The sequence below is a fragment of the Bubalus bubalis genome, chromosome 20 (assembly GCF_019923935.1).
Source record: "Bubalus bubalis isolate 160015118507 breed Murrah chromosome 20, NDDB_SH_1, whole genome shotgun sequence".
Classification (NCBI taxonomy): Eukaryota; Metazoa; Chordata; class Mammalia; order Artiodactyla; family Bovidae; genus Bubalus; species Bubalus bubalis.
In genome coordinates, this window is record NC_059176.1 from 5,875,938 (window position 1) to 5,903,331 (window position 27,394).

Genomic DNA, 27,394 nt, shown 5'->3' on the forward strand with positions numbered 1-27,394 from the left:
AATCACAGGGCTTTCCAGTATAAGGGACTGGTTATAAGCACACGCTTTAAAACCAGTCTGAGTCCTTGCTGGCTGTGCCTCCTTGGGCAAGTTACCTAACCTCTGAGCTGTGATTTCCTCCCTCTAAATGGGGGCAGAGTGGGGCTCCCAGCTCCCTCGCAGTGATCAGTGGTCACAGCAGCTCAGACCAGAGGCCGCTGGGGCCGTCCTCCCACCAGGCCCCCACTCGCCCACAGCTTGAAGACAGACTTACTTGGGTGCTTTGGGGCCGAAGCGATCCGGGTTGAAAGTCAGAGGGTCCTCAAAGTATGTGTCCATCCGCCCCATGACGTAGGTGCTGAACTGCCGGGCAGAGGGTCCGCTTGTCTCTGGGTCCAAGGGTAGGTCCCCTCGCACCTCCCCCACCTGCTGCAGTCACCCAGTGGGGAGACTCGGAGCAGAGTACCCCCTCCTCCACTCCCCACCACCCTGTCCACCTCCCGACCCACCCATCTGGACCAGGGTGGGGTTCCGCTGGCCCCTGAAAAGTGTCTAAGAGGAAGAAAGAGGGCAGCCCAATGTGTCGCCAACCAGCTGGGCACGATACATCATCCCACGCTTGGCTTTACCCTGCGGGGGGAGCCACAATTATCCCTGTTTTACAGATGAGGAAACTGAGGCTCGGAGGTTCATGACATGCCTGAAGTCACCTGGCAAGTAAGTGGCCAAAACAAGATGCGAGCTCAGGTCTGCGGCAAGGCCATCCTTCTGAGAGCTGTTATTAATCAAATTTGTCTTCAACACAAGACTCGCTTCAGTGGAGTGGGGGTAGGGATGCCACCGACCCCCCAGCAGTCTTTCACCTGCACACCTGGTGCCTCCTGACTGGGGCTGGTGCTCTGTGCCCCGGCCCCGGGCCCTGGGTGCTGGCCTCTGCACAAAGTGTCTCTCCCAAGTCTTTGCTGCTCCTTCTCTGTGTGGGGTCCAGGGCTGCCAGGCTGGAGTGGGAGTATAAGACGGGGAGGGGTCTGGGGGCAGCAAAAGGTGCCTACTATGTGCCAGGGAGTTTTGCCAGGCAGAGGATGTACATTATCCTATTGACTCCGGTATCAGCATCCCCATGTTGTCAGGATGGTACTGAGGCCTGGAAGTTCAGTGTCTTGCCTGAGATGACTCAGCCAGCGGGAGCAGGGCTGGGGTTGGAGCCTGGGTCTGCCCACTCAGGGTCACGGGGTTCAGGTTGGACACGGGGGTTGAGAGTCAGCCCCGGGTCCTTGCCCTGCCAGATGTAAGGGCATTCTGAAGATAGACGGTCATTGCAGTAGCTGGTAGTTTTTTAAAAAGCGCAGATAAACAGGATAAAGAAGCATGCATGGCTGAAGCTTTGGTGTGTGCAGGGGAGACTGTGGCCAGGCCCTGGGGCTGGGGGAGCCGCTCAACAGGTGGGACACATCATTCTTCTTTGTGAAAATAAAACTGGGTCCTATTTGGGCTGAACCGTGTGCCCGTAAAATTCATATGCTGAAGTTAACTTCAGAATGTGACTCTATTTAGAGATAAGCTCTTTAAAGAGGTAATTAAGTGAAAATGAGGTCACTGGGGCCCTTAATCCAATATGGTGCTTCCCAGGTAAAGAACCCGCCTCCCAATGCAGGAGACGTAAGAGACCGGGGTTTGATGCCTGGGTCAGGAAGATCCCCTGGAGAAGGAAATGGCAACCCACTCCAGTATTCTTCCCTGGAAAATCCCATGGACAGAGGGGTCTGGCGGGCTATGGTCCCTGGGGTCACAAACGGTCAGAGACAACTGAAACAACTCAGCACAGCACAGAGCAATCCAGAGTGACCGATGTCGTGTTACAGGGCAGTGAAGATGGACAGCCTGCAGCCGCATGTGGAAATCTACACAATCTTAATGGACATTGTGCTGAGTCAGAAAGCAAGTCCTGGAGCATACTATTATGTGGGTACACACACACACACACACACACACACACACACACACACACACATGAAGGAGAGCAGGTGCCAAGCAAAGAATTCGGGAGAGTGACAGCTTCTGGGGGGAACCAGGAGAGCTGTGTATACACAGCTGGTTACGTTCTAGTTTTTTTGGGGGGAGGGGTAGTGAGTTTATGGAGGTCATTGTGCATGAATGGAGTCTGAATGAATGAATGAAGAAACAGCCAGAGAAACAAAATTAAAGGTGACCAGGGGGAGAAAAGTCAGCCTTAGTGGGAGGAGGAGCTGTGGACAGAAAAGGAACTGGGGCATATTGGGGCCAGCTCAGGAACTGGGCACATCCCCGTATCTGCCCCTTGCTAGCTGTGTGACCTCAGGAAAGTAACCTGACCTCTCTGAGCCTCAGCGGCCTCAGCTGTAAATGAGGCCTCTCCTTGTAAAAGCATCCACTGTAATCTCACGCTGGACAGTGTGGCGGGAGAGAAAGCACATCACAGGGTTACGGTTAGACCCAAGTGAGAAGGCACAGGGTGGCCAGGGAGGAGCCCCTGACCTCAGAGGATACCCTGAGCCAGCCGCTCGGGGGTGCGCAGGCAGGGCCCCACGCACCAGGAGCGGCGTGTTGCCGGGGACTCGGACCCCGTCAATCAAGGTCTCCTCCTCCAGCAGACGGAAGGTGCCCCACGCAGGCGGGTACAGCCTCAGCGACTCTTTGAGGACCTGCAGACACCGCATGGGCAGATAATGAGAGACTGATGTCAGGAAACCCCCCACAGAAAGTGCCACAAGCATGTCCCAGACCCTTCTCTGCTCCCATCCATGGCGCTGGGTGTGTGCCCACAGCCAGACTGGGTCCCCAGCCCCTGTAAGGTTAGCCTCATCTCCATGTCCAACCCCTCATGGGACAGAAGGGGAAACTGAGGCCCGGGGAGGGGGTTGAGCAAAGCCACTGGGCCAGGAGCCAGGCCTCCCCCTGAACCAGGGCCCCCACCATTCCGAGGACCCAGGGCAGCTGGAGGAAGGCCTCCCCCTGTGCTGTGTCAGGGACTGGATGGGACTCTGCCGGCCGAGACTGGCCCCCTGGTGGAAAGTCTAAGACTTTTGGAACCCAGGCTCCTTGGGAAACCCAAACACAGCACCTTTGACTAATAGGCTGATTTCCATATTGGGATCACCTGGGAAGCCTTAGCCACGCCCCCAGTGGCTTAATATCCTTGGTCTGCAGCAGCCTGGACACAGGGAGGGTCTTTAATCTCCCAGGGGATTTTCAGGTGCCAGGATACTGGAGAATCCCTGTCCTACAGGGTCCAGGGAGGCAGCAGGCCTGGTCAGTGAAGCACCCACCTCTGCCCGGGAGCTTCTCTCCCACCCCCACACCTGAGACAGGTACTGCAGTCTCCCCAGGTCCTCGCAGTCAAGGTGCCTCTTGGACCCAATGACCTCGTCCACCTCGGCCTGCAGCCTGTCGGTCAGACAAAGACAAGTTCGTCTCCAAGGGGAGAGGTCCCCACCTAAGTGTTAAGAGGGGGCATGGCAGGGAGCGTGACGAGAGAGGCCTGGGGCCCCCTCCGCTGCACACACTGCCCCCCGGGCCCTGTTCTTGGAGGAACCGCCACATCCAAACCCAGAGGTCCAAGCAGTTGGGAACTACGTTTCTGGCCCTCAAAACATTCACCCATCGTTGTGCGCTGCTTGGAATCGGCTGCAGGAGGCAAACCACCTCAGAACAGGGGCTTTGCACAAAGATGCCTATTGCATAAATGGAGATTAAATTCCATATCTTTGTTTGGGAGACTTAATATTATACTGACGCCCATTCTCTCAGGATTATAAATTCTTTAGAATGAGAATTATTCTCAGAATCCCATTCTCTCAAATATATACATTTGATACCATCCTTATGAAATGCAAGCTGAATTTTCTTTACACCTTGAAAAAAAAAAAAAAGGCACAAAGAGGCCTATTTTAGCTAGGCTCAAAGCAGCTGGAAACGGCAGAGTGAACGATACAGGTACCAGCCTTGGGATGCACACTGTAGAGCCTGTTATACAGAGGGAAGTAAGTCAGAAGGAGAAAAACAAGTATCAAATATTAGCACATACACATGGAATCTAGAATGATGGTACTGATGAACCTATTTGCAGGGCAGCAACAGAGATGCAGACATAGAGAACCGACTTGTACACACAGCGGGGGGAGGAGAGGGCGGGACGCATAGAGAGGGTAGCATTGAAACATACACGTACAGCCAGTGGGAATCTGCTCTACGATGCAGGGAGCTCAAACCCAGTGCTCTGTGACTACCTAGAGGGGGTAGGGTGGGGTGGGAGGTGGGAGAGAGGTTCAGGAAGGAGGGGACGTATGTATACCTACGACTGATTCACGTTGATGTATGGCAGAAACGTACGCAGTGTTGTAAAGCAATCGTCCCCCAATTAAAAATAAATACATTTTTAAACAATATGTTGCAGTGAAAGTGGACCTGGACCACTTCCTACCCATGCCGGAGGCAGAAAATCACAGGGGTTGTGAGGATGTGGAGAAACCAGAACCCTTGTGCACTGTTGATGAGAATGTAAAATCGCGCAGCTGCTATGGAAAATGGTACGGAGGCTGCTCAAAAAATTAAACACAGAATTACCATGTGATGGTGATCCCAGCTCTTGGTGCTTGGTGCTTAATACCCAAAGCAACTGAAAGTCGGTCTCAAATAGATATTTGCACACCGACGTCTGTAGCAACACTATTCACAATAGCCCAAAGCTGGAAGCAACCCAAGTGTCCACTGATGGATGAATGGACAGACAAGAGGTGGTCCATCCATACGATGGAGTATCACTCAGACTTAAGGGGAAGGGCATCCCGGTGCATGCTGCCACATGGCTGAACCTCAGGGACGTTATGCTGAGTGAAAGCCAAGCAAGAAGGACAAATGCTGTATGATTCCACTTGTAGGAGGTACCTGGAGGAGTCAGACTTACAGAGACAGGAAATAGAATGGTGGTGGCCAGGGGCTGGAGGGAGGGAGACAGGGAGTGGGGAGGTAGTCCTTAATGGGGACGGTTTCTGTTTGGGATGCTGGAATGTTCTGGGGATGGATGGTGGGGATGGCTGCCTGACTGTGAATGTACTTAATGCCATTGGACTACACACTTGAAAATAGTTTAAATGGTAAACTTTATTATATATGTGATATAATATATATGATACACACAGACACACACACACATAGCCACAATATTTAAAAAAGAATGAGAGGGGAGGGGCTTTGGGGGAGAATGGATACATGTATATGTATGACTGAGCACCTTCACTGTTCACCTGAAACTCCCACATTGTTAATCAGCTACAGCCCAATACAAAATAAAAAAGTTTAAGAAAAAAAGAATGAATGGACTTGGGAAGAGGCTGCAGAAATGTGGAGCAATGTCGTGACAGTACACAGGGTGAAATTCAGGAATTAACCATGAACTGTGGCTGGGCGGATGGGGGCATCACAAGTGGATTTACTGTTGTTGATTTTTTTCCCATGCCATGCAGCATGTGGGATCTTAGTGCCCCAACCAGGGATCGACCCCACACCCCCTGCATTGGAGTGTGGAGTCTTAACCACTGGAGTGCTAGGGAAGTCCCTGGATTTATCGTAATAATTAAACTTTTCTGTTTATTCCAAATTTTTAATAAGTACTATTATGTATTTTCATTTTATTTCTTTTTATAATTATATTTTTATTATGTATTGTTAAACACCAGTAAGCTACAGTTGACCCTTGCATAACACAGGAGTTGGAGCACCGACCCTCCGTATAGTCAAAAATCTGAGTGTAAGTTTGGACAATTGGTCCTCCATGTCCATGGCTCCACATCTCTGGACTCAGCCCACTGGGGACCATGTGGTGCTGGGGCCAGTACTTAGTGGAAGAAATCCACGTGTAAGGGGGCCCCACAGTTCAAACCCTGTTGTTTGAACTGGGATTCAAACAGGGCTTTTTCAGGCTAGAATACTGGAGTGGGTTGCCATTTCCTTTTCCAGGGGCTCTTCCCTACCCAGGGATGGAACCCATGCTTCTTGCATCTCCTCCTTCGGCAGGTGGATCCTTTACCACTAGCGCCACCCGGGAAGCCCTATGTATTATTTTATACTCCCAGGCAATTGCCCAGTCTGCCCTTTCTGCTAGGCTTGACAATGCTGGGCATGACACCACTGGGCATGACAACCGTTGCCCTAACGGGCCCTTCCCCACGTCCCCAGAGCTCCCAGCCCCCAGCCTGTCCTTGGCGTTCGGCTCAGCCCATCTGGGCCCCAGTCCTTGAGGGACACTGTCTGTATTTAAGGAAACCAACGGCCCCACTCAAATGCCACCTCCCCAGGGAGGCACGCCTTTTGTCTCGCCAGCGGAAGACAAGTGCTCCCTCAGCACTTGGCTTGGAATTCGGTTCAGTCCTCAGTGCCAGTCCCTGGCCAGGCCCTGCACACTTCTCAGGAGGGAAACAGCCAAGGCCCTGCCCTCCTGGAGCTTCCGGTTTCACGACTGAAATAGACTCAAAGCAGACGGTCCCGGGAGAAGGTGCGTGTCTGAGCTGGGGACAGGCTGGGTGCGGAAACAGAGTGGCTGCTTTTGGGGTCAGAAAGGTTTTAGGAGGGGGAAGGGAGTAGGGGGAAGGGGAAGGTAGGCAGGGGGCAGGGGGAGGAGGGAGGAAGGAGAAAGAGAGGGGGAAGAAGGGGGAGGGGGAAGAGGGGGAGGGGAGGAGAGATGGGGAGGGGGAGGGGAGGGGAGGGGAGATGGGGAGGGGGAGGGGAGGGGAGGAGAGATGGGGAGGGGGAGGGGAGGGGAGGAGAGATGGGGAGGGGGAGGGGAGGGGAGGAGAGATGGGGAGAGGGAAGGGGAAGGAGGGGAGGGGGAGGAGGAAGGAGGGGAAGGGGGTTCTCCAGGAGAAAAGCAGGAAGAGGAGCTTCTAGCCCTAGGAACAGCATGTGCAAAGATGCTGGGTTGAAGGGGAGCAGAGCTCACTGAACGGGGCTGGGGGGCTCAGCCGTGGGAGGTAGGAGCAGGTGGCCCTCTGGGAACCAGAGGTCAGACAGCCCCCTTCACCAACCTCAAGGGGACCCCCCCACCTCTCCTCTCCATACCTCGCTAAGATCTCAGGCTGGCGCGACAGCTCCATCACCGTGAATGCCAGGTGATTGGCAGAAGTCTCGTGACCTGCAGGGAAGGAGGAGAGTGGCAGCCCCACGTGGCCTACAGGGCTGTGGCTGGCCCAGCCCACCGGGCCTCTGAGACCCCGAGCCCCTAGAGGCACTTCAAGGCCTCACTGCTCCCCCTTGGCTGAGCCAGACCTACAGATATGAAGGAGACAGCTGCCACCTCCGCACCTGGTGCCAGCCAATGCAGTCAGAGGACCAGCCTTTGCCCCCGTGCATGCAGCTATCACACCCTGGAAGACCTTTCCTCCAACACTCCTTGGGCCTCACATGGCCTGGAGGGATATTTGTCCCCATTTTGCAGAAGAGCAAGCTAAGGCTGACAGGAATATGTCTCTTTTGGGTCACACAGCAGGAGGGGCAGAGCTGGGACTCAAGTAAAGCAAGGCTTTTGGGGCCAAGGCTCGTGACCTGCCTAAGCTGTGGGCACCAGGTCCTGAGGTCTGAAGAGGGTACATCTCCTGTCTGGGCACCATGGAGAGCTTCTAACTGGGACCTGATGAGTCTGGGCAATCCCTGAGGGCTTCTCTGAGGAAGAGATGCTTGCGGGATCGCTGAAGGGTGAGGAGGAGTTTTCAGGTGAAGAACAATGCTCAAGAAGTATTTGATGAGTAAACGAATCAACGAATCAACGTGCTTAGTGTGTCTTCTGGTGCTAATTTACCGAAGGCCTCGCCAAAAATTCTGAGTAAGGCAGAGCCTTGCATTCACATGGCTAAGCTCTCCTGAGCCCCCAAAGGGAGCTTCACAAAACTTCACAATTGCCAGCTCCTTAACCAGGTGGGTTAAGCAGTTAACCAGGTGGCTGATGCAAGCACCTGACTCATTGGGAAAGCCCCTGATGCTGGGAAAGATTGAGGGCAAGAGAAGAAGGGGGCGACAGAGGATGAGATGGTTGGATGGCATCACTGATTCAATGGACATGAACTTGGGCAAACTCCAGGAGATGGTGAGGGAGGCCTGGCAGGCCACGGCCCATGGGTTAGCAAAGAGATGGACACAACTAGCGGCTGAACAACAACCAGGTGGGGGGGCCACCAAGAGAGCCTCCTGGGCCTCCCCGAGCTGCGAGAGAGGGAGTCTGTTCCCCTCACCCCAGCCCCCCCAGAGTGGGACTCTGCTCAGCCTGTCTAAGGCCACCTCCGAGTCAGGTAGTCCATGGTCCCCAGTGTTCCTGCAAAGCTCGGAACCCTTGGTGGCCGCTGAAGCTACAGACCAGCGATGAAGAAGGTGACGAAGTTGTCCAGCAGGATCTCGTCGTCCTGAGCCCCCTCTTCAGCTGAAAGACAAGGTGCGTCTCAGGGCCCTGGGAGCCTGGTCCCCTGTCCCCTGTGATGGGTCACCTTGGCGGGGGAGGGGCACCCCCGCCGCGCCCCACTCCCGGGCCCTGCGGAGCCCCTGCACCTTTGAGGATCTGCGTGAGGATGTCGGCCGGCACGTCCTCCCCCCTCTGCAGGGCCTCGCGGCGCCGCTGGACCCACTCCTTGCCGACCTGGCGCAGGAAGCGGACGCTCTCCCGGGTCTCGCGAAGCTGCTTCCACTTCCCCGGCATAAACTGCAGGAGAGTTCCCGCTCCCTGTCAGTGCGCCCCACCCCCCACTCCCCTGCCCCTCCCCAGCTCCAAAACGACTTCAGAAATGCACAGCAGGCTAGGAAGTCAGAAGAACCTGGGAACATTCTAGAAAAGATCAAGTAGCTAGGAGATTTCATCAAGACGGTGGGCTAAGCCCCAGCACTGGCTTCCCCTCCTGCTCTGAATCCCTAGAAATGTTGGGAAAGATGCCTTAAAATATCCACGGACCACTGGGGACACAGACATAGAAAACAGATTTATGGACAGATGGGGAGTTGGGGGAGGGGCGGTGGTGCTGGGGGTGGGGTGGGGGGAGGAAGAAGATGATGGGATGTATGGAGACAGTAACCTGGAAACATACCTTGTCATATGTGAAATAGATAGCCAATGGGAATTTGCTGTATGACCCAGGGAACTCAAAGCGGGGATCTGAAACAATCTCCAGGGTGGGAAGGGGAGGGAGGTGGGAGGGAGTTTCAAAAAGGAGGAGGCATGTGTATACCTATGGCTCATTCATGTTGATGTTTGGCAGAAACCTACACAATACTGTAAAGCAATTGTCCTTTAATTAAAAATTAATTATTTTTAAAAAAATCCACGGAGCACTGGAAAATAGGAAACGATTCCTGGGGGAAACTTCCCTGGTGATCCAGTGATTAAGACTCCATGCTTCTTCCGCTGCAGGGGGTGTGGGCACAATCTCTGGTCAGGAAACTATTAACAAGGTCCCATATGTTGTGGGTGGTATAGCCAAAAATAAATTTTATATATATATATATATATATATTTTTTTTTTAAGGATTCCTGAAGGATGGATACAGTTAGGATAGCACTGAAGGCAGAAAGTGGACAGAAGCCCGAGGGAAGTGGAGTGGAATTAACTGCTGAACAGATGCAGTGGCATCAGGGGATTCTAAGCACAGAGTCTGAAGTCCCAGGGAACAGGAGGGCATCTGTCTGGGAATCAGCTCCAGTGCTGAAGCTGAGTGCGACCCTATGCGGTCTTCCCAGAGCAGAACCCAACCCCTCCTGCCCCCTGCCATCCTCCACCTGCCTCTTGTCTATAGGAAAACTTTAGCTTCCCAGGTCTTCCCCAAGTTCCAAAGGGTAAATTTAATCAGAGAAGTGAGAAAATGCAGAAAGAAAGGAAAACAGCCAAGGAGGACAAAATAAAAATAGTTTAGCCATTAAATGAAGTCAAGGACATTTAGTTCCTCCTCAAGGGCTATAATAATATTCGGAGCCATATCTTTTGTTGTTTTGCAGTTACTTCCTCCAGTGGAGGAAGTTAACAGTATGCTGCCCATAAGCACGTAGACCCCAGACCAGACAGAACCAGAAGTTTGATAATGTTGCTTCCTGATTACCTCACCGCCAGCCAATCAGAAGAATATCCACGAAAAGATCTCACACCCCACAACTCCTCTCCCTCACTCTGTCTTTTAAAATCTTTCCCTGAAAGCCTTAGGGGAGTTCAGGCTTTTTAGGCACTAGCACTCCTTGCTTGGTGCCCTGCAATAAACACTGCACTTTCCTTTACCACAACCCAGTATCAATAAGAGGGGCTTTACTATGTGCAGGCAAGCAGACTCAAATTTGGTTCAGTAACAGTACCACCTTTCCCCCTTCCCCTTCCTTCATGCCTGGAACAAGGAGGTGATAGCTGGAGCTGCAGCAGCCATCTTATTACAATGAGGTGGTATGCTAAAGACACTGGAGCAGAAAGCGAAAAATCCAGGAACATCTGACATTGTGGAGTCACCACTGCCATCCTGGGTTACCTGCTTCACGATCATTTCACATAAGAGAAAGACTTACTCCTAATCTTCTTAAACTATTTAGATTTTCTGCCTCTACTTTAGAGGATGTATGCAAATCCTGACTGATTCAGAAGTCACTTCAGATACATCAGAACTCAAAATCCATTCTGGAAAAAAGACAAATCACTGGAGGAGTTGCTCCAGCAAATGAGGACAAGACAAGGCATGATGCCTGGTACCTTCGCCAGAGTGTTCCGGGATGCGCTGATGCCCTCCAGGATCAGTTTCACTTTCCGAGACAGAGGCTTCTGGGCACCCAGCAGCATGCTGGTCTCCATCCCAAAAGCTGCCTGGGGGAGACAGAAGGGTGAGGTCACACATGGGAGATGTAAGGATTGAAGACCCAGGGCAAGCAGTGAGTGCATTGCGTCATCCACTCCTTACAACCTATGACAATCCTGACCCTGTGGCATGTGATAGGATTAAGTGGCACATAATAGCCACTCAAGGAACCTAGGCTTCTTTCCTTGACAAGATGCGTTGCCCCTGAAATGCAGCCTCCCTTGGATGTTTATTCTAAATCGAAACTCCCAGTGAATTTTTGAATGGTGATAACGCCTCACTCACTATGCCTGCACTCCATGTTTTGCCTGGGTTTGAAGTTATCTGGGCCCCTGCTGAGATGGTGTGGGGGATTCGGGAAGGGGGGTGAAAAGCCAAGCCATACTCCATGGCAGGAGGAAGGATTGTGGGAGGAGGGTTGCCAAGGGGGAGGTGGGCTTGGGCTGAGAGTCAGGCAGACTTGAGATCCAGTCCTGGTCCTGCCACTGACCAGCCAAGAGCCAATCCCTGCATTTCTTCATGTCCATTTCTAGAGAATGAGTTAGTAGCTCCAATCTCACTACAGGTTGCTTTGAATATCCAAGGAAATAAAGGAGATGACCCTCCCAGCCCAGAGTAGGGGTGGTTGATACGTGAAGGAACAGGAGGGAGGGGAAGGAAGCAAGGAAGGGAAAAGGGAGGGAAGAAGAGCCCATTGCCGGTGTGGCCTGCGCCACGCCCTCCCTGCCATCCGCCCATCACCTTGGCCAGGATGTCCATGGTGGCACAGGTCAGCATGTCCTGCATGGACACAGGGGTCTGACCATCCGCTTGGGCTTCCAGGATCTCCACCAGCTGTTCCGCTTTCTCATTGAATGTTCCCATCAAGCCAACCAAGGAGCTGGGGAAACAACATAGTCATCAGCAGCCACTGGGACCAGCCCAGACCTGAGGATATCCTTTGTCCCCTCTCTGGAGGGAGACAGTGTGCAGAGTGGTGATGGGGGCCTCCCCCAGCCTTTCTGATCTCCCCACGAGACCCAGCTCACAGGTTGGGGTTGCAATAATCAAACTAAGCCTTTAGGTTCCCGATCCCCTTCCACTCAAGATGGCTCGTGTCCCTTTATGCTTCTTTTAATGATTCCATGTGTACCCTTTCTGCCACTGGGCCCTTCAACTCTGACTCCAAGGAGACGTGGCAATGTAGAAACTCCAGAGGACAGTGGGGAGGAAGGCAAGAAAGACCTCTGGGGCCTCCTGGAGTCCAGGAGGTTTCCCCTCTGACCTCTCTGCTCACACTGCCCACTCTCCTTACCTGCCCTACCCAGGCCACCATCTTCAGCCTTTAATCATCTCATTTCACTCTCTGTCCTTGAGCAATCAAGGTGCCCAACAGAAAGGAGTCTTCAGACCCAGAACTCTCAAGCCACAGTGCCCCTGCCCCAGGATAGCTACCTGACTTGTCTGCCTGGCAAACAGTTTAGAAAGAGGTATGGAAAGATATACTCCAAATTCACAAAAGTGGTATCCCTGAGGGATTGGAAATAGGGAAGATTGCTCCTTTGTACATTACATATTTCTGAATTTTTACAAAGAGAAAGTGCTGCTTTTGAAATTAAAAGTAATTTTTAATGTTAGCAATCTGGATAGAGGGCATAAGAATGTTTTCTCTCCTATTCTTGTTCTTGAAACTTATCTAGAAATTTGAAATTATTTCCAAATAAGAGGTTTTTAAAACCAGTAAAAAGAGAAAATTGTGGGGGAGAGAGAGAGAAAAAAAAAGAGTGACTTTTTTAGTTAGGAAAGACTATTAGTTCTTCATTTCCAATCGGCCAGCTCTACTCTGGTTTCCAGCTCTAGCTCAGGTCCTGGCATCCTTATAGTCACTACTGCCCCCATCCCATGACAGCTGCATATCTTATTCTCTGTGGTCCAGAACTTTACTGAAAGCACTACTCTGATCTCATCCTTGCCCACCTAAAATGCTCTGAAGCATCCTGTTTCTCTCAGGAGGGAGGGGAAAACCCTCACCTGGGCCCAGGAGGCTGCCTGCTCTTATTCATTCCCACCTGCTTTTCATCTCCTCCAAAGCACAGTGCTCCTTTCTGTCTCGGGGCCTTTGCACATGCTGTCCCCTCTGCCTGCGCTCTCTCCCCTCCCATCCTCAGCCCCTACACTCCACTAGCACCTTAACATCTGCCTTCTCTCCAGATGGACACCCAAATGCCACATCCTCAGGAAAATGTCTCCTAAGCCTGGGTGTTGGTGGTGGTGGTTTAGGCACTCAGCTGTGTCCAACTCTTTGTGACCCCATGGGCTGTAGCCCACCAGGCTCCTCTGTCCATAGGACTTCCCAGGCAAGAATACTGGAGTGGGTTGGCCTTCCCTTTTCCAGGGAATCTTCTCAACCCAGGGCTCGAATCCAGGTCTCCTGCATTGGAGACAGTCTCCTGAACTGCAGGTGGATTCTTTACTTACTGAGCCACCAGGGAAGCCCTCAATATATGCCCCCCAAAGTACTCTTGACTTTTTTTCTCACGCTTAACATGGTTTGCAAGTATATATTAATTTGCAAGATTCCTTGTAGTTGTCTTTTTCTTTAAAAAAAAAAAAAAAGTCACATTCTAATTGACTGTTTGGGTCCCCGGGATGGTTGTCACACCAGTACTGAATCCCTTACAGATACTGCACGTACAAAATATCAGACTGGAACATTAACTGTACAGTAAAGCCCCAACCCCTTGTTTATGACGGAATGACTGGGACCAAGGCCTTTCAGCAAAATTAATACCTGAAAAAGCAGAAACTGGCAGTTTACTCTCACAATTTTATTAAAGGTATATAATGATATTCTCTGTGTACAATGGCTGGAGATGAAACTCACCAGTGGTTCTTGCTTTTTTACCCCCAGTAGTGAATTCAGATTCACCAAGGGTCACTGACACTTTCATAAACACAGGAATCATTTGCGTTTCCAATAAAATGTAACTTAGACAACTACCTTATTGTGAAAATAAAAAATAAAAATAGTTGTGATGGCTGCACTACAACATGAATATACTTAATACCACTGAACTGTGCACCTAAGCATGGACAAGACGGTACATGTGATGTTACGTGTATCTTACCACAGTTTTAAACATTTAAATAAAAATATCTGTAAAAGCACTTAATAAAATGTAAAGTGCAGTTCAAGCATGAGGTTCAGTGTGCCAGAGAGAGTCCACCAAGACAATGATGTCACGAGCACTGTGAGCAGTCATGTGATTAGAATCCATGTCCTCTGATGACCTCAAAGCCTCCTAAGGGCAGGACTCTGTCACCTTGGCTGGCCTTCATAACCCTGGCGCTCAGCACAAGCATCTATTCAATAAATGCCTCCTCCTAGTCTATTCCTTATATCATTCCTGGCAACTTTCCAGTAAAGCCAACACCATTCCAGGCACTCATTCACTTTATGGATGTTCCTGGAGGGCTTGTGAAGGGCCGGGTGCCAGGCTGGGTGCAGGAGTCCAGTGACACTGTGCATCTTCTGCCTTTAAGGACCTGACATCTAGTGAGGGAGGCAGACTGAAAGAGAGGCATTGCAGCGGATGTGATAGGAGCCATGACGGAGACATGACCTCAGTCTCAGGAGGTTAGGAAACACTTCCCCAAAGCAGTGACATCTTAGCTGAGTATCAAACGAGGCATAGGAATTCCCTGGGGTGACACAGAGGGCAGGGGGATGGCAGCAACAAAGGTAGAGATGCCAGAGAGAACCCAGCAGTTCCAGAAAGCTGGAGGAGAGAGGGTGCAAAGGTTGGCGGGGTTTCAGGAGCAGATTGAGGGGGGTGAGGTCTGATCTTCATCTTTCAGATCATAGGGAGCCACTGAAGCCTCAGGACAGGGGAGAGGTATGGTTAGATCTGAGTCAGCAGGATCTCCCAGGGTGGAGAGGTAGATGCATCAGAGGAGGGAGACAGGAGGTACAGAGGCCAGGGAGGAGGCTGGGATAAAACTCTAAGTGAAAAGGTTAATGTGGTCATCACACAGATTATATACTAAATAGAAGCTCTTAAGCAAGGGAGCAGTTAACATCTCCAGCAAAGGGACAAATGAATACAAGATTCCCGATACGACACCCTGAGGAGGACACAACATCACTCCTGGGCCACTCCTGCCCAAAAGGCACAACCTGAGGGTTATGGAGCAAGAAACAGCAGGCAAACAAAGTTGCAAGAAATTCTACAAAATTGGCCAGTAATCTTAAGGTCAAGAAATTCAGAGAAAGACTAAGAACTGTTCTAGAACAAAGGAGGCTAAAGAGATATGGTAACTAAATATAACACATGAACCCGGACTAGACCCTAGACAAGGAAAAAATAGCTGTCATTACATAAATGACAAAATTTGAATATGGATTGTGGGTTATTCAATATTCTGTAACAGCCTATATGGGAAAAGAATCTAAAAAAGAGGCGATACGTGTGTATGTATAACCGATCCACTTTAATACAATGTCAATCAAATATATTCCAATAAAAAATTTAAAAAACAGAAAAGTAAAGAAAGTTACCCTCAAATGAAAACAACAATGAAAAAAACAATAAATCAAGAAGTCCAGATGAGGAGAGACAAGATCTGAACTAGGGGAATGGCTGGTGGGCAGGGACCCCCACACCTCCAGGCACTGAGGTCATTCAGCTCCTGATGCTCACAAACCACATGGGGGCCTCTCTACTCCTGCCCCCCACCCCCGGGCCTGCCTCTCTCTCTCTCTCTCTGATCAGTAATGCTGTGTCCTTCCCTTCCTTCAGCCCAAGTGAGGCCCCTTCAAATGAAGATGCACCTTTTCCAAGCCCACCCAGGCTGGGAGCCCAGCACCACGTCTGAGCAACCAGCCAGGACACTGCTGGGGCCCATCTGCAGCTATGCTCACCTCCGGCTGAAGGCCAGGTCCATGATCCTCCGCTGTTTGTGCCAGCGCTCATAGTCACATTCGGACACCAAGCCTTGGCCAAACAGCCTGCAAGAGAGACAGACGCTTGATGTGAGAAAGGGGGTGGAGAAATGAGAACTGACCGCCTGACGGGGTCAGCTCACCTTCCATTCAGGGTAATGAGAATGTACTGGAAGCAGACAGTGGTGACAGTTATGTGCGTGGAGAATGTACCAAACCCAGTGTGGTCAAGAAAGTAGGTTTTATGTGATGTGAATTCACCAATACATAAGAAATGGGGTGACCATGTGTCCCAACCTCAGTGACCCCCCGATTCCCACCTGGAGGGGAAAGGAGGACAGGGAAGCTGCTGATGACAAGAGCGGTGCCCACCACGGATGCTCCTGTTGTGTGCCTGGCAGCGGGGTATTGGGACTGAACGCTACATCTGACATTCTGGACCCCGTGGGTCCTCCACTAGTAGCCAGAGGCTCTCCCAGACTGCCCCCCGGGACCCCCTTGAATCCTACCTCTCGCCAAACACAGTCTGGATCGCGTGGTACATCTTGGAGTCCTTGTTGTACTTGGTTGACATCAGGAACTTCTAAATATCCCCAAAAAAGCAACATGAGTTTGTGCCCCCACGAGAGGCTGCAGAGGACTCAGCAGTTTTCTGGGCTCTTGTGAAACACACCTCCAAAAAGTCACTCTGAGCTGAGTGCCAACGACAGTGGGAACACCCATATGTGTGATCTCACCTACTTCCTCTAGAAGTCCTGTCTTTCCGGGATGAGGAAAGCGGGGCACAGAGGGGTGAAGGGATTTTTTTTCTTGTGGTCACACAGCTGGGGAATGATGTTGGGGAGGGGGCTTCCTCACTCCAACACCCACGCTCAGCAGCCCACACCACACCACCTTGCACAGTGGCTGAAACAAGAAAAGGCATGGGCTGCTCTGGAACCAGAATAGGAAAGGGGGGAAATCTGGTGGGAGGGCTTCTAGGACACAGGAGGGGCGCTCAGCAAAGATTCAGTGTTAGTGCCAACCCAACCGTGGAAGTCAAGGAAGGCTTCCTGGAAGAAGGGCCCACTTCCTCACCAAGAGCAGGATGGTGGCAAAGCAACGTTAGCAAACAGCTTTTGAGGCAGCACCGCCGAGGGTTTGACAGCTCAGGCTGTGCACTCTGCTGGCTTAAATTTGAATCTGGGCTCAAATATCTTTCCTCTACCGCTTGCTAACTCTATGACCCTAGGTAAGTTACTCACCTCCTCTGCCCCTGTTTCCTTATTTCGCAAGATGGGAATCAGGAGAGTGCCTGCCTGGTAGGGCTGCTGTGAGAGTGAGTTAGCTCCACATGAAGAGCATGGAGAATGGCGCCTGGCACGCAGCAGGTGCTCTGCAAGCGCCAGAACACAACAGCATCCTGCTGTTGATTTAACGCCCAATCATCCCTAAGACGTGGCTGGCATTTCTATGCTCTTCTTACATCTACATGAAAAACTGGCCCAAGGCCACAGACATGGTAAATGGTGGGCACAGGATTTGAATTCAGGCAATTTGATGAAGTCCAGCACTCTTTAAAGGAATAAAACTAACATGATTGGGAAAAAAAAAACCTCTTGCTAGTCTGTTCAAGAAGATAAAACTGAAATTGCTATTCTCAGGAACAAAAGAGAACAATACCACAGAGCTAGTATACATGATAAAGATAATAAAAAAAATATGGCAGACAACTTTATACCAGTAATTTCAACAATTTAGAAGAACTAGATAAATTCCTTGAATGACTCAAAACTCAAGAAAATATAAAAAATCCGAATGGCCATATATCAATCTTAAAAATTGATTGTATAATTTAAATAAAACAGAAAACACTTCTGTTAAACAAAATGGCAGGCCTAGATGGCTTCACTGGTACGTTCTAGCAAACATTCAAAGAAGAAATAACACTACACCTATATAAACTCTTTTAAAAAACAGAGGAAAGCAAACATCTCCCAACTCATTTTATGAGGCCTATCAACCTGATTCCAAAGTCAGGGATCAAGAATAAATATAGAAACAAAAGTTCTTAACAAAAGATGTGTAAACTGTGTCCATGTAACCAGGAACAAATTGTATCATGCCCAGGAATGCAAGGTTGGTTTAACACTTGAATGCTAGTCAATGTAACTCATCATATTAATATATATCTTTCAATTTCTTTTCTCATTGAACATCATGAAGGTCTTGTTATGGCTTTTGGTAGCATGCTTTTAAAAGTCTTAAACTGCGTCTGAATTTGCAATGAGGTTTTTTTAAAAAATAAAAAGACTTTTAACATTCTGTTAGAGACATCATGGTCATTCCACTTGTCTCGTGATCTAGGCACAGAGCTGTATCTTATCCCTCTTAATCACCACAGCCACTCTCGAAGCAGAGCACCGCACCCACAAGTCAGCTTGGTACCCGCTAGGGGAATAACAGCACCATCATTTACTGAGCGCTTGCTGCGCACCAAGCATAGGCTGGACAGCTCACGTACATTATTTCAGCTCTGTTCTTATAACCATCTGCGAGAGCAGCAGCATCCCTATTTGACAGACAAGGAAACGATGGCCCAGAATGATAAAGTAAATTGTCTGTGGTTCTGTAGCCAGTTGGCGGCAGAGCCCAGTTCTGCCAACTTCCAAGTAGACTATCCAATGGCCATTCTTAGTGCCAGCACGGCAGACGTGGTCCTGCACATACTACAGGCCAACTAATGCTGTCTATTTTCGTTTCCTCGCTTCCAAGATGAGGACCAGAAAGAGTCCTTACCAATTAAATGGGTTCATGATTGTAAAGTACACAGAATTGCATGCTGAAGCAAAATTTGACCCCTAATTTATTCCTTCAAATAAACGGATCAACATTTCGTTCTCATCAGAGCCTTAAAAGAGAGGGGTTATAGCCCCAGCTCGCAGAGGAAGGAACTGCTAAGAGAGGTGGACTAACTAGACGTATGTGTACCAGTTCCCAACCCAGGAGAGTCTAACAATAACTCACTGTCCACATCAAACAGCTCTGCTTTTAGGAGCCCCCCCTCCCACCACTACCAACAGAAGGTGGGTGGTTAGAGAGGAGGATGCTGTTCCCTTTGGGATCCCTGGGGAACCAGCCCAGATCCGTGTGACTCGGAAATATCTCTCCCACAGTCCCCGGGGAGCGTTTCATGCCCCCAACCAGGGGAGGGGTGGGCTGTCCTTCGAAACCACGCCGTTTCCTACCTTGACTGACTCGGGGCTCGTGACGATGACCGAGGTTTTGTGGAAGACATTGACCCGCACGACGGGCCCGTACTTCTTAGCCCTGGAAACCAAAGTGATGCGAAGGAGGCTGTCAACTACCAGAGATGTGAAAATCATCAGATCAACTCGGGCTCAGCTGGAGAAACAGGGCGCCCCATCCCAGGGGTGGGGGGCACTCAAGGTTCTGGAGCCTAGGTTCTGCCTTGGTGTCAACTCTGCTGAATTGCATCCCCCTCTGGCCTCAGTTTCCACATCCATGAAAACAAGGTTTCTACTCTTCTCCTTTGCTCCAAAAGGTTGTTCTGGGATTCAAGCAGTATCATGGCTTTGAGAAATGTAAAAGCCCACCCCAAACACCAATGACTGCTACACAGTCACACACCCGCCCAATTTACAGATGAAGAAACTGAAGCTCAGAGAGCTTCTGATGGTTGGTCTAAAGCCATGCAAAGTTGGCTAAAGGCAGAACTTGCCTTCTTCTTCGTTTTCTTTTTTTTGGCCATACCGCATAGCGTATGGGATTTTAGTTCCCCAACTAGGGATCGAACCCATGCCCCCTTCATTGGAAGCACAGACTCTTAACCACTGGAACACTGGGACTTTCCAGAGCTTGCCTTCTGAACCTGCCTTGTATGAACCTGCCTCTCTACCTAGAAGAGGAACTACTGGGGGTGAGAATGGCCTGGACCGGGGAGGGGAGTGTGTGCTGGACTGGGGGTGGGGGGAAGCTGGCCCATGAGCAGTGGGGGCTGGGGTAGGAGCAACAAATACCAAGTTAGGACCCACCAATCCAAAAACACATCTTGGAGCACGCGGCCACAAACCTCATCCTTTTTCCAAAAGTAGGGGAGGTGTCCTAGAAGGAAACTAGAAGAAATGGGAAACATTAAGGTCTCTGGAAATCACCATCAAAGAGCGCGCCCTTCCCCACAGGACCCTGTGGAGTCAGTGTTATCAGGCCCACTTCACAGATGGGAGGACTGAGGCACGGAGAGGTACAGCCCTGGCTCAAGGTCACCAGGCAGGACGCAAATCCCAGTCTGACTGGCCCCAGAAGTTTTCTTAGAAAGATGTAGAAGAATAAAACCATCTCCCTGGTGCAGGAATTGGGGGCTGGCATGAGGAATAATATTTTAGCCACCTGATGCAAAGAACCAAGTCACTGGATAAGACCCTGATGCTGGGAAAGACTGAAGGTAAAAGGAGAAGAGGGCGGCAGGGGATGAGATGGTTGGATAGCATCACTGACTCAATGCACATGAATCTGAGCAAACTCTGGGAGATAATGAAGGACAGAGAAGCCTGGCATGCTGTAGTCCATGGGGTCTCAAAGAGTCAGACACGATTGAACAACTAAACCACTGTGGGGAATACCCTGAGACATTCACTGAACATTTATTAAATGCCGGGTACCATGCTGAGCCTGACTCCATCTGAACTCCTCACACCTTCTGGAAGCAGGTCTATCACTAACCCAGTTAACAGGCAGGGCGACTGAGCCTCAGAAAAGGAAGTCACCTGGCCCCAGGTGCATGGCTGGTACCTGGGTGCCCTGCAGCCCTTCTCACCAGGGCATATTTTGGGCATCCTAGCTCAGCAGTGTGATAAGCAGATTGTAAACAAGCCTGTTTGGTGTTGCTTTAGGCACATTTCAAGGTACTGGTGGTTTCCTGTCTCCTGTTTAACTTTATTCCTGCCAAGCTCACTTACTATAGCTTCCAGAATGGGTGACAATAAAACTGCAATTGGGGTTTTCTGGGTCATGGAACTCACGTTCTCCTGGTGGGGGAGACAGAATGAATAAACAAGTAAGTAAACAGGAAGTCAGATGGGAGAAAAATCAGAGTTGGGGGAAATAAAGAGAGCTGGGGATGGATGTAGGAGAGTTATTTTAAACAGGCAACATCACTTGAAGAAGGTTACATGTGAGCTGCAAGGAGTGAGGAACTCAGCCACACAGGTACCTGGGGGAAGAGCACGTCAGGCAAAGGGAATAGAAGGTGCAAAGGCCCTGAGGTAGGAGCATGCTTGCTGAGTTCAAGGAACAGCGAGGAGGTGGTGTGGCTGGAGCAGAATGCTTGAGGGAAAGTGGTACAGGATGGGATTGCCAAGGATGGGGTACAGATCATGTGCGGCTCTGTGGACTGTCATCCAAACTTTTGCTTCGACCTTGTTGAGGTGGAGGCCACAGGAGGGTTTTGAGCAGAACCAGAGACGGGATCTGGCTTGGGTATTAAATGAACCGTCCTCACTGCTACAAGGCAGAGAGTAAGCAGGGCAGGCAGAGATGGAGGCAGGGGCACCAGCGAGGGGCTGTAAGTGGAGATGAGATGTCAGACGCTGAATGCATGGAGGTGGGTGGAGCCAAGGGGACCTGCTGATGGACTGGACCTGGGGTGTGACACAGGGGTCAGGGATGACCCTGGGGCTTTTGGCCTGGGCCACTGGGAGGCTGGCTGGAGCTGCCATTCACCAGGGTGAGGAGGCCTGAGAGGGGTAGCTGCTGGCGGCAGCAAACACTGTGTGACCGCCCCCGGCCCTTGTCCTTGCAGGTGGGGGCTTCCGAAGGCCAGCACCCGAGACCCTGCTCTGTGCTCTCTTGGCTCTGCCTGCGGGAGGGGCAGGCTGGAAATCCCAGCCCAATAGCCCCTAGACCAGCCCTCCATCAGTGATCCCCTCTCCCTCCACCTCCAGGCAGGGACCACCGAGTCCCAGAGTTCCCCAGGGGGGTTGCCTCTTAGTTGCCCCCAGAGGTAACCTGCTTTATTAGGCTTCTGACCTTCTCTCTCCAACCCCACCAGGATCACCTTCCCCGGACTGCTTACACGTCAATTCTCGTCTCAGGATGGGCATCTGGCAACCAGCCTGAGACAAGCGGATGAAACTGGGAGCCAGCCTTGGAGCTGCTAGGTGTGCACTGCCCATCTCACGTGGAAGGGATGCAGGCAGGCAGTCCCCTGAGACTGCAGTTGAGAGAAGAGCTCCTGGCTAGAGATATCAGTGTGAGTCCTTAGCAAAGAAGTGGGGCTTACAGATGGGTAGACCACAAGCGGTGGGTGCAGACAGAGAAAAGGCCCCAAGAGTGAGCCGCTGTTGGGGGGACAGGTAGGAAGGGGACAACCAGCCAGGGAGACTGGGCAGGAGTTGCCAGGTGGGGAGGCCAGAGACAGAGAGGGGAAACCTGTGAAGATAAGCTCCAAGAGGTAGGAAGGGACAGGCCCTGTCCCGGGCTGCTGAGGGGCCAGGCAAGATAGGCACCAAGTACTAACCAAACTGCCCAGCTCCATGGAGGTCACTGGGGCCTTGACCAAAACCCATTGGTGGAGAAGTGGGGGATTCTAGAGAGAAGGGGAGGAGCGAACGGGGGGCCCAAAACAGGCAGGCTTTGGAGGGGGTGTTGCCGCGGGGGTTCAAAGCCAAGATGGATGGGGGGGTGGCAGCTGGAGGGAATGAGGAGGAAGAGGTTTGTTTTACAGCCTATTGTATAAAAATAGGAACGATGCAGAAGAGAAGGAAGAGTGAGGAGAGAAGAGAGGGGGGCAATGCAGCGGTTGCTGAACGGTGGAGGAGGAGGGTGTCCTTGGCCAGGAGCATGGAGGTCCCAGCAAAGAAGGTGCAGGGAAGGGGGCCGCTGTGACGGCAGAACCCTGGAAGGAAGTTCGGTCAGGCTGCTCATTTGCTCAGGGAAGTAGGAGGCGAGAGTAAAGGCTAAGCGTGTGCTGGCTGGTGGAGAGAGATGTGGGACTGTAGGACTTCATGCCAGTGGCTGGGCGGAAGGGAGTTCAGCGGGCCGCCGAACCCACTCGAGGTGAGTGGGTTTGAACTTACACCATGCCACCTGCAGCAAGATGGACTGTGGACATCACACATGACTGGCTTCATTTCCAGAATAATCCAGCATTCCTGGACACTCCCCAAAGTTGCATGTTTGGGGAGAATGCTTTCAGCTTTGAGTCCCCTGAGTGAGAACAGAGTCTAGACCCTCCTCACCTCCCCAGACCTGTCTGAGAGTCTCTATCCTAAGCAGCAGAGTCCAAATCCACCTGGGCAGGAAGACGAGCGACAGACACCTCAAGAAGGTAAAAGGCATGGAGTGGCGCGGGGTCCTCACGGCCAGGCAAGAAAGGCATTTAAGGCCCGTTCCTCCTTGTTCCTACAGGGGGCGCTGGGGAGGCGAAGACGGAGCGCTGAGACCAGGCGTTAGAAACAAGCCGGTGAGGATGAAGGAAAGAGGTGAGGAAAGCCGGTGAGGATGAAGGAAAAGAGGTGAGGGAGACTCCTGGCACCGGGAAGGGCAGACAGAAGCCCACCTGGTGTGCCTCTGGTAGCAGATGGCATATGGCAGAGCAGTCCAGAGAGGGAGGGAGGGGCGAGCAAAAATGCCCCTTCCCTGCCTGGTGCCCAGCAAGCCTAGTTTCTGATAATCCCGTAATGGGCACCGTGGGAATCTTAGGTTTCCAGTGGGCAGAGAAAGTGTGGGACAGTTACTGGAGCAGAAGTTATCTGGAGGGCCCACTGTGAGGTCACCCAGAGGGGTGCAGGGGGCCCACGAAATGGTTCAGGGGTGGGCCACCCACTGGAAGTGAGGGTGAGGGGCCATGAATTTGCCTCGTGCCAGAGGGATGGGGGTGGGGTGAGTGCTCAGCTGGGCACTCCAAGTCCACTGGATCCACCCCCCCCAACAGAGCCAGCCATGGGTCTCCACCTTTGTGGGGAACCCTCCAGCAACTATCAGACTGCCCCCATGCCTGGCACCTTGGAAAGTAGGAGAGGGCAGAGAGAACCAATGCTGCCCAGGAGTTTTGAAAAAAAAAAAAAATTATTACAAAATAAAAACCGAGAGAGAGAGACTTTTCACTGTCAAGTTTACAGTCATCCCACATTGGGGGGCGGGCGGGTGGGAGGGTGCGGGGCTGATAAGGAAGTTCAGAGTAGTGGCAATACAGAAGCTACAGTGTCTGTGTGGGATCTGAAGATGAGGTCCGTGTTTCCAGATGTCACATGGATTGTTGCAGTAGGGTGTTGTTTGTAATGAGCACACAGAAGTGGGGCAATCAGGGAGGGCATCATGGAGCAGGGGCAACCTGGTGACTCCTGCAGAATAAAGCAGATGAAGAGTGGGGCTGGGAGAGCACAGCCGCTGCCTCTTGCAGGGAAGAGGGTTCCCTGCCTGCAGGCTGGCAGAGCCCCAGAGCACAAGGGGTGAATGCCACTACTGGAAACTCAGTACACACATAGATTTCTTGTCAACAGTGATGTTGCCAGTCACGGCTTAGGGACCCAAACTTTGAATGCCAAAGCATCTGATTTGTACTAAAAAGAGGTTCCAGAACTTTCCTTTAGCGCAGTTTTGTATTTGACCAGCAACCAATTTTTAATCCAAAGCCTTTTGTACATGCACTGTTCAGTTGACCTCATTAGAATAAAGACCCCAACCCACATTATATTCACATTATTTAAAGACCCTAACTCCTCCACCCACCCACCCGCATCCCTGTAGGTCACATGTCAGTTCTGCAGCGTAAGATCTCGGGGAGAATCCAGGCATAAAAGGGAAAGAAACATGCACACACGCTACTACATGGATGACCCTGGAAAACATTCTGGTAAGCTAAAGAAGCCAGACACAAAGGTCACACACTGTATGAGTCCATTTATATGAAATGTCCAAAACAGGCAGATCTGTGGGGACAGAAGGCAAATGAGCGGTTGTCAGGGAGTTCTGGGGGATGAGGAGTGGCAGCTAACAGGGATGGGGTTTCTTTCTGTGATGATGAAAACGTCTGGAGCTGGAGTGGTGGTTGCATAACCGTCACTATACTAAGAAGCACTGCATTGTACACTTTAAAGGGGGTACATGTTACACATACCTAATTTTATTTTTTTAAATGCAGTTTCAAAAAATTGATGGGGGGAGAGTAGCAGAAAGGGGCTTGATTTAAGTTCTGTCTTCTCAAGACACAGAGACTGGCCCAGGCCTGCAGTGTTTGAAGCACTTGGGTTTACAAGAAGGTCGAATCAAGAGGAGGCCTATCTGAATGAGTGCAAAATTCACAGTTCCAAGCTTTTGATGGCTGATTTGAAAACTTGAAAGGGTAACAGTGTACCTAACCAAACTGGCAAGAGACTTTTACCATCCACCTTGAATCAGAGTTTATCCAGGGTCTACTGTGCATGGACCAGGTGCTGCTGAGCTAGGTGTCAGGGACACAGCAGTGAACAAGACAGACACAGGCCCATGGGAGAGACAGACACTTTAGAGGTTGCACCATTTGGGTGACTTTATAAAATGATCATAATGTATTTGGGTGTGGGAGCAGGTAGGGCCTCCCTGAACAGTTGGCATTTAAACCAAGCCTAGAAGGCTGGGGAAGAATCATCTAGAAGGAGGGGAAAACACAGCTGTGAAGTAAGGGAAAAGGCTGGGAGAGGGCACCTGGGAGGACAAAGAGGCACCAGGGGGAACAGTTGCCTCCCTACGTCCCCAGTCACAGAGATCTTTCCTGAAACCACCAAACAGAGACTCAGGCTTCTCGTGGCAGGGCATCCGGCTTGCACTGGAGGTGGGTGCCTTCCAGAATGTTGGTGTCCTGAGGTTTTACAAAGGGTGTTCTAATACCATGGTTTATTCATTCAGTCAACAAATATTTATTGAGCATCCGCAAAGCGCCAGGCGCTGGGGATACACATATGAACACACAGGATCCCTGCCCTCCCAGGGCTCACATTCTAAAGGGGGGAGACAGACAGTCAACAGGTGAACAGTCAACAGGTGAGAAGGAGGTAAGGTCGGGGGTGAGGGCCCCATTGAGGAGTTTGGAGCTAGGAGGTGGGCTTGGGGAACAGGAGGACCCTGGAGGAGGGATGCAGCTGGGGTGGATGGGTGCAGAAAGACTGGGGACAGCAGTGAGCAAGCAAGGGGAGAGAAGAGTGGAGAGCAGGTTCTGAGAGCTCAGCAGGGACCTTGCTGGCTACAGAATGGACTTGATTTAGATTTAGATTTAGTTCTAAAGTGATGGGAAGCTTCTGGAGCAAAGAAACAACACGTTTGATTTAAGCTTTGGAAAGGTAAGCTTCTGGTGGGGAGGGGTAGGGAATGTGAATGGGGGTGAGAGTGGAGGATGGAATGGAAGTGCTAAGGAGAAGACAAAAAGGAGATACCAGGACAGAAATAGGGGAGAAAAAAAAGAGGGGGTAATGTGACCAAAGTACAGTGTACCCCAATCCAGGTTGAGTGACCTCATCCAAGTCCCAAAGTTAAGAGCGCCCACTTTAAGAGCCAGGCTGACCCGGGTTTAAATCTAGGCTTACCAGCTGTGTGACCTTGGGCAGGTGACTTTGCCTCTGCGCGCCTCAGTCTCCTCGTCTGAACGATGGGGTAACAACAGCGCCTACCTAACAGGGTTGTCGCTACCATCACGTTGTCGGGGCCCAGCAGAGCGCGGTGGGCGCCGAGCAGCTGCTGCGGCTGTGAGTAATTTGTTACTAAGAATAGTTAGCGCCCCTCTCCTGGGCGCCGTTTCCAAGCGGCCGCGCGCAGTGGCAAGGTTGGACCCCCAGCCCGGATGCCAGCTTGGACGCGGTTCCCCGATACCCCCATTCCAGCGCCCCATCCAGGCCCCCGCCCCCACCCCCCCGCTCACCTGGGCCGCGGCGGCCCGGGGATGTGCTCGTAGCGGCTGCGAGCGCGGTGCACGAAGGTGCAGCAGAGGCCGAAGACGACCAGGACGGCGCTGCCAAGCAGCATCAGCAGCCCAGGGCTCATGGCTCCCGGGCCGGCCTGGCCGGGGTCGGGGTCGGGGCCGGGCATGGAGGGGGCGGGAGGCCGCGAGCCGACTCAGCTGTCAGAGCCGCGCGCCGCCTCGGCCCCAGGCCCGGCGCGACCCAGCACCGCCCCCACCCGCTCGGCTCCACCCCCGCCAGTTCCGACCCCTCCCAGGGCGTTTGGTCCCCGCCAACCACGTCTCCGCCTCCGGCTCCATCTCTCGGGGCCGGCCCCAGATTTGCCCCGCCCACACTTAAGCTCCGCCCCAACAGCAATAGTGCCACGCCCAGTTCCTAGGCCACGCCCAGAGCACGTGATCTCCACCAATCACAACTAGGCTTCTGGCCCAGACCCCCCCTCAGCCCCGCCCTCTCTCCGCCTCCCAGGCTCCGCCCATACCTCTAAAGCTCCACCCCAACAGCAGCTCCGCCCAGAACGCGTTGTCCCTGGCAACTTTAATTCCTTCTCTCTTACTGCCCTGGCGGCGGCGCTAAATCCTGCTGTCTTGTCCGCCCTCCTTGGCGAATAATGGCCTTTTAACGCGCGCAGTCCCAGGCCCCTTCTTTTCTCCCTAAACCTTCCTGGAAACCCCATCCCAGCCTCCAAATTTCTGTATTACGCCGACTGTTCCCAGACTTCTCT

General features: G+C 51.7%; 1 protein-coding gene across 1 annotated transcript in view; it reads right to left on the bottom strand.

The window, feature by feature from the left end:
* Positions 1 to 27,090, bottom strand: part of LOC102397524 (cholesterol 24-hydroxylase) — a 28,513-nt gene extending 1,423 nt beyond the window's left edge. Inside the window, exons 1-13 of the mRNA XM_025271672.3 lie at positions 26,631 to 27,090; positions 19,774 to 19,854; positions 18,967 to 19,048; positions 16,249 to 16,322; positions 15,719 to 15,805; positions 11,560 to 11,698; positions 10,716 to 10,826; positions 8,548 to 8,698; positions 8,360 to 8,422; positions 7,072 to 7,144; positions 3,318 to 3,402; positions 2,550 to 2,660; positions 254 to 342 (exon numbers count right to left, since the gene is read on the bottom strand). Of these exons, the coding sequence (XP_025127457.1) occupies positions 254 to 342; positions 2,550 to 2,660; positions 3,318 to 3,402; positions 7,072 to 7,144; positions 8,360 to 8,422; positions 8,548 to 8,698; positions 10,716 to 10,826; positions 11,560 to 11,698; positions 15,719 to 15,805; positions 16,249 to 16,322; positions 18,967 to 19,048; positions 19,774 to 19,854; positions 26,631 to 26,797 (1,313 nt within the window). The 5' untranslated portion in view covers positions 26,798 to 27,090. The remainder of the gene's footprint in view (positions 1 to 253; positions 343 to 2,549; positions 2,661 to 3,317; positions 3,403 to 7,071; positions 7,145 to 8,359; positions 8,423 to 8,547; positions 8,699 to 10,715; positions 10,827 to 11,559; positions 11,699 to 15,718; positions 15,806 to 16,248; positions 16,323 to 18,966; positions 19,049 to 19,773; positions 19,855 to 26,630) is intronic.
* Between the last annotated feature and the right edge of the window lie 304 nt (positions 27,091 to 27,394).